This window comes from Convolutriloba macropyga, chromosome 11 (genome assembly GCF_964194025.1).
Source record: "Convolutriloba macropyga chromosome 11, txConMacr16.3, whole genome shotgun sequence".
NCBI lineage: Eukaryota > Metazoa > Xenacoelomorpha > Acoela > Convolutidae > Convolutriloba > Convolutriloba macropyga.
Genome location: NC_134478.1, coordinates 30,491,958 through 30,503,997, shown reverse-complemented (window position 1 = coordinate 30,503,997; position 12,040 = coordinate 30,491,958). Strand labels below are relative to the sequence as shown.

Genomic DNA, 12,040 nt, shown 5'->3' with positions numbered 1-12,040 from the left:
ACAAATTGGTTTCTTTCACATTATTTGTTTTGTCAATTGTTTGAAAACAAGGCCTAGGGAAGGGCTAACTGCAAAACACTTTGAGGAGTTTTCAGTGTTTCAGTGTTTTAGCGAGTATGAATTTTATAGATTTACCAAGATGGCGCATGTTTTGGCTGCAAGTTCGCTTCACCATGCTGTAAATAGTCTCCCCTTTTCGGGAAAAAAACAATTTTCAGGGAAAATGACATTGGTTTCCCGATTCTCCTTCAACAGAAACTCCAAAACGGGTTCAAAAACGCCAAAAAATCTCTTTCAGAAGGGTCATCTGAGCAAGAGGAAAGACTTGGTAGTGTGGCACGATCTGATAAATAACATAATGTCACGCACAAGACAAACAATTACCAACCCTGCAGCGTGCCGGAGTCTATACCGTTTCTTAGAACGAACAAAGACCACTTCAGTGATATTGTTTACTGTCGACAAATAGGCACAGATGATAATTTTCAGGAGCTACTGAAAGCTGAGGAACTGGCGCTAAGCGTAGCCAAGCATTTAATTCCGAAGAGTAAAAGGAAGACACAGCAAGGAAAGTACTTTACCCGCATCAAGACGCTGGGCTGGAGATTAAGACCCCGGAGACAATGTTACGCCATCAATACATTTTAGGAGGGCTGCTCAATATATTAAGAGGCAAGAACTTGGGCAAAAAGCAGAGGAAAGCGAGAGCCAAGGCAAAGGAGGTGCAAAAGACACAGACTGAAGAGGAGCTCTGACACAATCGGGCTTCCTTACCCACTGTCCTTGAGCTTCTTTGATGTTTGTGGTCGCTAATTCCAAAGACGTGGCTCAGGTATACTTTGAAAAATCAAACTGTTACAAATTTTATCGTTATTACTTGAAATACTTATATAAGGTCACTAACTGCAATTACCGAATTGAGTTTTAAAAACAATGAATTAATAATGATACATTTCCGGATTTTTTTGACTGGATGTTTTGCGAGAGCCAAGTCAAGGGAGGTGCAACACACAAAGACTGAGGAGGAGCTCCTGAACAATCGGGCTTCTTTATCCCCTGTCCTTGAGCCTCATTTATGTTTGTATGCTAATACCAAAGACGTGGCTCATGTATTTTTTGAAAAATCAAATTGTTATAAACTTATTCTTGGTTACTTGAAATCCCTAAATAAAGTCACTAGCTGCAATTACCGAATTGAGTTTTTAAAACAACGCATTTATAATGATACAATTCCGGATTTTTTGACTGGACGTTTTGCACTCCTAAAAATGAAATTTTCAGGAACAAGGTAGATTTTCCTGGAACAAGAAATAATACCGTGCGGATAGAGACCGTAGAATGTTCAAGGAAAACTTGAAACACATAAGAGTAAATATAGAGAGAAGGTGAGACCAGAACTGATGACATCGTTTTTCAGCAACACTAGACGTGAAATGAGGAATCAATCCGCAATGGTTCAAAATAGACCTAATGGCAAACTGGATAAACTGTCAGAGACATGATAGACCACTGCGGAAAAGCTCCTATAGTAATGTTGTGATAATGGATGGCGGTAAACATCCAAAGTGTGTAGTTGAACTCCTACTGTTGGGACCTAAACACCCTGTGAGAGACAACTTTGATGAGGTGCACTTCCTTGCGGACGTAGATAAACTTGGACGTGAATTACAAGAGAAAAAAACTGATGGTGAAAAACTTTGTTAAATTGAGGCGTCCGCAAAATGGAATGCAAAAAATGTACGCGAAGCCCAAATGGTTGGAGGTGTCAAAAAAGTGTATGATTATCTAAAAGCCAATAATTTGCTGGCGGTACCATTTGACAACGGATGCTGTTTCTGTGTGATGCAAAAGTCAACGTACAGGGAAAAACTTGATGATATGTTGAACTCGCATCAGTTTCAAAAAATCAATAGAGGAAAAGATTAAATAATGGTCAAAAATGAAAAACAGATAAATAACAGGCTGCAACATTTAATGAAGCAAGGGAAAATTAGTCACAAAATTTATCAAAGACTCAGGTCAACAGGTTCACAACCAGCAAGATTTTATTGCCTGGCAAAAGTACATAAAAAGATACACCTCTCTGACCTGTTCTCTCGATACCTGGTAGCAGTTACGAAAACCTGAACAGATTTCTGAAAGCAATTTTCCAGAAACTACCGGATGCAAACATTGAGATCAACACGCAAGCTGCTAGAAAGGCCTTAAAGTCTCTCTCTCTCTCTCTCTCTCTCTCTTTTGCACAAGGAAGAGGAAAGCGAGAGCCAAGGCAAACGAAGTGCAAAAGACACAGACTGACGAGGAGCTTCTGAACAATCGGGCTTCTTCCTTACCCCCTGTCCTTGAGCTTCTTTTAGGTTTGTGGTTGCTAATACCAAAAACGTGGCTCAGTTATTTTTTGAAAAATCAAATTGTTACAAACTTATCCTTGCTTACTTGAAATCCCTAAATAAAGTCACTAGCTGCAATTACCGAATTGAGTTTTTAAAACAATGCATTAAAAATTATACAATTCTGGATTTTATGACTGGATGTTTTGCGCTCCTAAAAATGAAGTTTTTCTGAACAAGCGGTGCACAGTTTTCAAATAAAACTCCTGAAGCAATAAAAAACCGTGCGGATAGAGACCGTAAAATGTTCAGGGAAAAACTTGAAACAAAAAAAAGTAAATCTAGGGAGGAGGTGAGACCAGAACCAATGCCATCCGTTGTTAGCAGCACTAGGTGTGAAATGAGGAATCACTCCGCAATGGTTCAAAATAGACCTAATAAAAAACTGGATAAACTGTCAGAGAGACATGATAGACCACTGCGGAAAGGCTCCTATAGTAATGTTGTGATAATGGATGGCGGTGAACATCCAAAGTTTGTATTTGAACTCCTATTGTTGGGACCCAAACACCCTGTGAGAGTCAAGTTTTATATATTGCACTTCTTTGCAGACGTAGACAAACTTGCACGTGAATTACAAGAGAAAAAAACTTGGTAGAAAAGCTTGCTTCTAAGCGTTGTCACTTATAAGGGTGCCTAACATATTTTTAAATGTTGATCTCAGCAGATTAATAAAATCATACAAAATGACAGAGAATTCGTCGGATTGAGTTGTATCAAGCAATATACCATCTTTGGTGCATCAAGACAGCTTCGAAGAAATCCAAGTGCGCAATGTGGGACGTCTAGATAATCCATGTTGTAGAGAAGTTTTTCTATTTTGATAACTCTTTTTGTCAAAGATGCAGCAACAAAGCTGGAATTACCGATGGCAGCGCCCAAGTTTTCAAGTACTATGCTATGTCTCATTACCTTGTTATCTATTGCATTCAAGTCAGCGGGTGACCAAAGCTCAAATTTTTCTATTCTGAGCTCTAAACCGCAGCCTTCTCCCAAATTAGTCAACAAATTCAATGCTGTGCAAAGTTTTTGTTGGGTACCAGCAAGGATGCCGTCATCCAAATACCAATGAAGCTGCACTAGATTTAGTAATTTTGTTTGCTTGTTTTTTTTCACATGTATGAGCATAGGTTTTGTGGAATTAAAGAGGCATAGTGAGCCAGTTGCATGACGACTTTAATTGTTAGGGGCGCTGCCTTGTAGTGTTTGCTCCTGGCAAAAACATCTGCAGTTTTTGGGTAGTCAGTGGTCTCAAAATTGAATTTCGCGAGCTTGCGTTTGTGTAAGAAATAGCGCGTAATTCAGTTTAACTTTTGTTCTTAGTTAAAATAGGTTGCAACAGCTGCAAAATAGGAGCATTCAAATTTAACGTTAGTTGGAGTAAAATCGTATTCTGGTGAGGGAATTTAGTACCATGGTTTGGAAAAACAATCAACGGGAAATGCGATCCATTTAAAGTAAGACAAGCGCTTTGGCACCTTCGATTCCTATTAAACTTGACACAATTCATCTTTATTAAAAACTGTCGAAAATGCTGAGCTTTATCATATTGCTGATAGTGATGACGCCAGTGGTGGTATTCAAACCAGCGGAGTCTCGCAACTGGCTGGACTTCAGGAATTCTGGAGAACGAAGCAAAGACGCAGTCAATCTAAAGAGGGCCGAAAGTTGGATTTACGTTTCTTTTTAAACTTATCTGAGCGAAAATGAGATGAAAAACAAATTGTGATTATCGAGGTATGTAGAGTGTTTATAGATTTGAACTAAAATAAATAGGATATCCTTTCTGTCACAGAACAAAAAATATATATCTTATTGGCGTCTGAGACATACCTCTCTATGCTGGATAACACATTGATGCAAAGGTTTAAAAGAAAAATTAAAAACAAAAAACTATAAGGTCTTATCGGTTGAATCCTCAGAGACCTAAAAAAACCGCATATATCTTAGCTTTCTTGACTTTAATTACATGGCCAAGGACTGTAAATAAATTCGAACCAAGTTCTTTTCACAGCCGAGCTTTTTTCTTTTTCCTAAGTCATGCCAAATTTTTTTCATATATTCAACCAAATTGTTTATTAACTCTAATTTCGTCTAAACTAATTCTTTTCATGGAGATCATGGAGAAAAATAAGATCGAGACAACATCCTATCTTGAACTTAAAAATATTGCGGTTGTTTCCATTTCCGTTTTGTGACAATCAGGTCAAGAGAGACAGCGTATGAAAACTTGACTCAAGTCCTTGAACAAGTTAAAAACGGTTAACCTCAAATTTATAATAATAAAAAAACTGTTAATAAAATTTAGTGAATATAATCCTTTGACTAAAGAACTTGTTTCCGTGTATATAGAACAAGTAATTGGTGAATCCTCTATTTGACCCCTCTCTGAACTGAACCTTCTTTTACCGTCCCTAAATAGCAAACTTGAGTCTCCCCAAATCGGAGTTCTACATTCTGTGCTGGGCACAAGACAAAAGCATCACCCAACAGCTGTGACAGTTAACACATGAGGCCCACAGACTGTGCGACGCACAAAATACAAAACAAAAGTCCAAAAGACTAAAGAAAAAGGTCCTAAAGACAAACAAAAATCCCTTTTATAGCCAATTTTTTCGGCTACTGACGTTACCCAGAAGGATTGTTTCATGGGACCGTCATATGTTACTCTTGGAGGATTTTTTCTACTATGGTTTCAGATATCACTGTCGCTAATCATCCGAGATTTCAGAGGTCACCTCAAAAAATCCTGTTCCCCGGTGAGATCAATCCAAAAATCAATATTTTTTTTACAGAACATATAAACACAAAACCAGAAAATTGTCCATAATTTGTATCCATTTTTCATTGCCATTGAAAAGAATATGTCTTTCATTTACATTTGTCCAAAGTATTTGAATGCAATGACATGTTCTTAGGGCAAGAAGTCCCTCCTAAAAAGAAAATTGACGAAAAAACCGTTTCTGGCAACAGAATTTCAAAAATTGTTCTTTAAAATTTCGGCCTAATTTTGAGCCTACTTTTAATAGTTCAATCTCACTTTTGAAAAACATGTGAGTGAGCATAAAAGTCGTTGATTGCATAAGTTCAATAAGCTTTCCGAAACGAAAATTGACGAAAAAAAGACGTTTTTTCAAAACAGAGTTTCAGAAACCGTTCTTTCAGTTGCTGGCTTGATATTTTCATAGAATTTACCTCTAAAAATTTAACCTCACTTTGATCTAGTTGTTAGCAAGCCAAACACGCCGTTATTTTGATAAATTCTAATAGCCGTTCAAAGACAAAAATTGACAAAAAAACGATCTTTGACAACAGAAACTCAAATGTTTTTTTTTCATCATCATGATTCAAACCATTTTCTGAAGTAGTTTTTTTCAGTGTTTTAACAAGAACCAGCTGAAAAAAGTTCAATAGGTTAAAAAAATAATACGAAAATCTCGCTTTCCCCATCAAAAATTAATCAAAAACAGATCCACAGAAAATTTTTGCCGAAAAAACATATTTTTTGCAAAAATCCTCGGTCTCGGGCATTGCCGTCTGCAAAGTCCCTTAACCGGTTTTAGACGTTACCATAGCCTAAATTCATCAAGCTTCTTGTGTTTTATTAAAATGTTGTCAGCCTTTTGTGTCCTACTCGTACCCTTTGTTGCCTACACGCATCGAATCTAGAACAAAAATTGTTGGTTTTGAGCCCACAGAGAAGAAAAAACACATAGGAAAAAGTTAATTTCTTTCCTCTAAACTTACGGAAAGTTTGTGTGGCATGAATCGTTAAGGTTCTACGGTTAAACTTAAGCCAGTAAAAACATCTTTTGGTAGTTTTTCGATGGTAAATAATTAGTTATTCGTTGAGAAGACTTAATAGGTTTGAATGGTTTACAAAAAATGTTGTTTAAAGTACCATTTTTTTTGCTTTCTTGCCTAATTCTGGTTTAATTGTTTAGATGGGAAATGACGCAATTTTCTCCCATAAAAAGGTAGCAAAAGCATTTATAGTACGGCGTGGAGCCAACAATTTCAAGAAATCACTTAGTTCATTTGACATGAAATAAATAATTTTTTGGGTCTGTTAGACAAAAGTCAATTAAAACGGAAAAGCTTTTACTTCTTTCCTTAGAACAAAGGCTTGATTTAACAAACAAAAACAAATTGAGGATATCAATTTCTGCTAGAAGTTGCGTTGTTGATCTTTGAAGTAGAAAAGACTAGGTTCGTTCGTACTCAACTCTTAGACAATTTTTTAAATCAAAATTTTTGTTGCTTATGTTCTTTCAGCCGTTTTTAACTGCGGCAATGATTTTCAATGACTTCAACAGCAACAAATCGTCTACAGAACACTAAATCTACAAAATGAGTATGCAATTAAGTGCTGAATGCGAAAATGCCATCAACATGTTAAATGCGAAAAAAGCGACAATGAAACAACAGCCTCATCGGAATACAGTAACATCAATTCTGGACAGACAAGCCAAATTGACCAATCGTATTGATAAACTACAGTTGCAAGTCTACCTCTTGAACGATAATGTTCAGTTGAGCCAGTTTTCCAGCCGGGAAAGAGATGATGTTAGTTTATTCGCATGCAGAGAAAACTAATCTCGACGATCGACCCCTGTCTCAAAAGATGGCTACGACCAATTTTCTGGAAGCGACTTGTCAAAAAATATGTGCTGACACTACTCAAGAGATTCAAATGGAATGAGAACAACCAGTCACCGCTTAGAGTTGACGTTATCCGGATCCTGAAAAACATGAATTTTTATCGTGAATTTTGGCATTTTGTGCGTGTGCTGAATGTATACCCTTGACGATATGGATAAAACGGCTTACTGATGGAAAAAACGGCTTATGGTACGTTCGTTTGCCCCGTTTCCGCGTTCGCACGCGTTTTGACTGATTAGCCCCCTTTTTTATTTTTCACGCAATGGCCTCTGGGCAATTTGGGTTACCCTATCTTCGACGGTCTCTCCAAGTGTCGCTGAAGACCATTTTACCACTAAACTGACAGCAGTACGATAACTTCTTACCATTCATGACTAGAGCAAAGTTTTTAAAAGAATTTCGGCGTTGTAAGTTTCTGGCACCTTGAAAAGATTTTTAAAAATTAGAAAAAAAAACTGACTACATGAAATTCAAAACAATCAATTCTGACAGTTGTTAAAATCTAGACTTTCTCGGACTTTCTTCAATCGAGCCTAAGTCCTGGACTGAGAGTATCGTTGATTCAAACCTAGGGCAGCGGTTTTGTTTCTAGTCAAAGTCATAAACAACTATTATATTCGAATCAATTCCTTTTGTAATGTATATCGATCACGAACACTTTTTATTATCTAATATCTGTCCAAGACTTTCAGGGGTACTTTCTGTTGCAAAAATTAGTGTTTCAGATACCTCATCATTAATTGTCTTTCCTTTGACCGGATGGCTATAACATTCAGTGTTTATTAGAATATTTGTTATTTCTAAGAAATCGGGCTCTATTCATCCTAAAATGAAATGGTTAATGTTTCGTTAGAATCACACTGACGCATTTAAAAAAATTAAAAAAAATCAAAAACATGTAAATTTAAAAAGAATCAACATTTTATATTCAAACTTTCAACTAACATATTGATACAGTTCAGTTGTGTAACTTTTGAATTTTCTTCAACTCGTTTCAACAATTCTTTATTAATGCCTTTTTCAGTCCTTTTGTACGTACTTATTCTGAAAAAGGGGCAAATCACTGAACCACTTCAATCAATTGCAGAAAAAGAGTATTGCGTAAATTATTTTGCTGTTTTTTATTGACTTTCCTTATATCTTAAAATTGCGGGTTTGAGGTTCTCAACTAATGGTTGTTCTTCTACTCAAATGGATATTGAGATCAGTTGTCCTATCAGACTTTGATTTCACAGTTCAAGAGTTTATTTAAATCAATTTTCTATATCTTGAGTGTAATGTAACAGGCTCATGGAGAAGGTTTAATAAAGAAGATATTTGTTCCGACCCACTTTAGTGCGGGAGGAACTATATACTCAACTGGTTGTTTTTGCTCAGTCAATTTGGCCGATCATTATAATCATTGTAGAGGGTTGTGAGTGAATGGTATCGTTAGAAATATCTCCAGCGTACAATATATGATTAAAAACATTTTTTCAGTTCCGTTTTTTCCACGAAATTATCGAAGTTTGAATTTTTTCTATTTTAAAATGGTTTTCAATGTTTTTGTACACATTTTTTTTATTTTTACGCAATTCTCTGCCGATTTTGCTATACAAATCTAGCAAAACTCTGAAGCTAGAAAAGTGTTGCGTGAATTGTTTGATTGTTTGGGGCAATTTTTTTCTACGTTTTTCAAAATGCAACATTTTTCATGAAAAATGGCTTGAAGTAAGTTTATTTAGTCCTCTTTGTCCACTTTTAAAGTTACCGTTTACACAAACCAAAAAACTGCTGAGACAAATTTTGATCAATTGAAAGAGCGCCCATTTTACTGGCACTTCCTTTGAGAGTATTCTTGAATTAAATTTTTTGTCCGTTTTGTGCTAAACTAACTCTATGTTTATTCAAAATGCATTATGTGTTTTTGATACCCATATAAACTTTATGTCGAATTATCCATACAAAAGGCTTAGACAAAATTGCGTGCTCCTAATGGATGAGCATTAGGGTGAGTTTTGTTGCAATCGTTGTAAAAAAAATCCATGAATAAATCGGATTGTATTCAACCGCCAATTTTTTTTTTTAATTTGTTTTGCACTTTTTTTGGAAGTCAATTACAGAACTAGTCAATTAAAATTAAGGCTTATTAATAACAGTTTCAATTGGCCTCCTGCTGTGGAGATTCAAAAATTTTAGTTTTCTAGATGAAAGGTGAGGGTCGCTCTGACATTTTGAGATACACGTTTTCTAAATGAAAAATACATTATAGAGTTTTTCCAGTTTTATTCAAATTTCGGTCAAATTGTAGCTTAGTGCCATTAAAGACAACTCGCATTTATTGGACTGACATGAAAAATTTTTTGATGATTTTACGTTTTGAGAAAGGGTATTCCCATCTTTGACGTTATATTTCGTCTCTTGTCACATTTTTGACAAATCAGATGTCACAATACTAGCATTCAAAAATAAGAACAATTTAAACAAATTGAAACTTTCAGTGAATCGTTTATGGTTTTAATGGTTTTGACACCCTCTACTATTGAATTTGTTGTCTTTTTTCTTCTTTCCGAAGACGTAAAAAAATGACGTCATATGTTAAAAAGACAAAGACCTAGTTTGCACTTTGCTGTTTTTTTCTCTCCTTGTAACCCATTCCCATTAGCTACTGGTCACATATCAGATTATAAGCGTTGAGGAAAAACGCATTTACAAGCATTTACTGGTTTTAGTGAGGTGTTTATTGCTTGAACAGCTTCATCATTGGTTTTTTGTCTGTAAAAATAATCAAATTTTTGAAGTTGACAGTAATTGTAGCCATTTTTTGTAAACGTGTGACATATTTTGGTTGAAAACAGATCTGAATTGCTTTCCGTGGAGAAGTCTTCAAATCTATTTAATTAGTACTGTTAACAGTTAAAGTTTTGAAGACTTAGAAAATATTTGTTTTCAAAAAACAAACATTTTTTTTCAACTTTGCCTTCTTTTGTTCTTTTTTGTCCAATTTCCCTGCTTAAACTCATTATTAGCAGCTAGCAAATTACACTATGGATATTCCGAGAAAACCGCTTTAATTATGTTTTTTGTTTTACAGAGTTGATTATGGCTTTAGTGGCTTTGACGCCATATTCTTGAAAAAACAAATGAAGTTTTATTTTTCGTATGTTTTTATCGTTTGTTTTTGTAGACAAACAACAAACTCTGGATAAGGACAGATCTCAATGTCTTCTTTTAGGAATTATGAATGACCGTAAACCTATTTAAGGATTTCAGTTGATATCTAATGCTTTTCATAATTTGAAATTTTTGGTTCTCAAAAAGTGTTAACGTAATTCTTAATTCGCCATTTTTGTTCATATTCGTCCACTTGTTGCCGAATCTCATTAAGTACTGGTCCTATGATGATTTTAGCGTTGTATTTTTTTTTCAGTTCAGGTCTTATTTGACGCTATTTAACTTTTTTATTATTTTTTTTATTGGATTAAGAAGCAATTTTGCAATTTTTTTCTATTCATGCACCATTTTTTTCTGAGCAATAATTAAATTGCTGAAAGTTTTCTGTCCCATCCTCATTTGACAGACAATTATGCCTAAGGGCGGATGAAAGGGGTAAACGTCCATTATCTAACCTCCTTATTAACGTTCATACCGGGTGCCATTTTTGTAGAAAACCGAGTGCCTTTTTCTTGATTACGGAGTTTCGTTTTCCTGAAATACCGATTCTGATTTGTCCTTTTTTTTCTTTTTTGTTATTTTTTAAACCAAGTTTCTAATTTTAAGCTATTCAACACACTTTATTGCCTATGAAATTACTACTAGCTTAATTCACGCTGATTTTAAATTTGCTGATTATCAACTTTTTCTGAGTTTTCATGAGTCCTGGCAGAAATCCTTGCTGATTATACCGGAAGATTGTCAGAACGGATCTCAGTTTTTTGAGATACGGCATGTCAGATAAAAGTTTTTTCTCATCAGATAATTAGGTACTTTTTTGGGAAAATTTCTCTATGAATCCGTTTTCAAAGTTTTGAATGTGTATCAGAAGTGATGAATAAAGACAAGGTGAACCGGAGTTCAATTCCAGTTTAATGTTGTCCAAGCTTTTGTATTTATCTTGAAATACCAAAAATACTTTTTGCAGAAGAAATCCCAATGCTGTGACTTGTTGACTTGCATACATATGCATCGTTCGCTTTTAAAATTACTTTAATTTTTTTCATGCTAGTCGTGATAAAATAGGATTACATCATGGAATAGATGCATTTGGATTAGTGAAAAGCTGTCGTTGTAATTAACAAAGGTACTTAATTTTCGCTTAGTCACTTACGCTTACGGTGACTGTAAGAAGTATCCCGAAAAATGCGAGTTCGACAATGAATGCTGCTACGGAAACTGTCACTGTGCGGATGTGAGTGAGAGTGGTGAAGCTTTATGTGAATGCTATTATCCCGTTAATCGAGATCTAGACCTCAACAACAATACTCAAATTGAAGAGAAGGACGATGTTGAATGGAGTTACACGTCGGAGTGACAAATAAAAAATTAAAAACCTAAGACTAGACCTCGACTTAAGAAAAGACAACGCTCGGCAAGAAAAAGTTATCAGATTAAAACTCTGTTTGACCCAAATATAGTCTATGCAAAAATTTAAGCTCGGCTTTTATCAACAGGTCAACGTTAGGAATTTTGACCCTGGGCTGAATATTCGTAATCAACGTTGACCCCCCCCCCCCCCCCCCCATCCTGGACATTTAACATCTTCTCATAAGTCGAGGCCCTGACTATGAAAACATCAATATCATTGGACCTGTAGCGGTTTTCGTTCACTTTACAATTAGTATTGCCTAGAATAGCACAATCATTGACTATTTCTTTTTCCTGATTTAAAAAAAACAGTTCATATGTAGTAAAAAAATCTAATTTGAAGAAAAATTGCGTCTCACTGCATAAAAAAGATAGCAAATTTGCCCATATGTTATGAGCATAAAGGTACTACAGCAAAACTTCAC

General features: G+C 35.4%; 1 protein-coding gene across 1 annotated transcript; it reads left to right on the top strand.

The window, feature by feature from the left end:
- Nucleotides 1-3,781: 3,781 nt before the first annotated feature.
- LOC142349702 (uncharacterized) lies at nt 3,782-11,616 on the top strand. Its single transcript, XM_075401433.1, has 2 exons — nt 3,782-4,057; nt 11,351-11,616. Exons 1-2 carry the CDS (start codon nt 3,922-3,924, stop codon nt 11,560-11,562), a joined length of 348 nt encoding a protein of 115 aa, XP_075257548.1. The 5' UTR covers nt 3,782-3,921; the 3' UTR covers nt 11,563-11,616.
- The last annotated feature ends 424 nt before the right edge of the window (nt 11,617-12,040 follow it).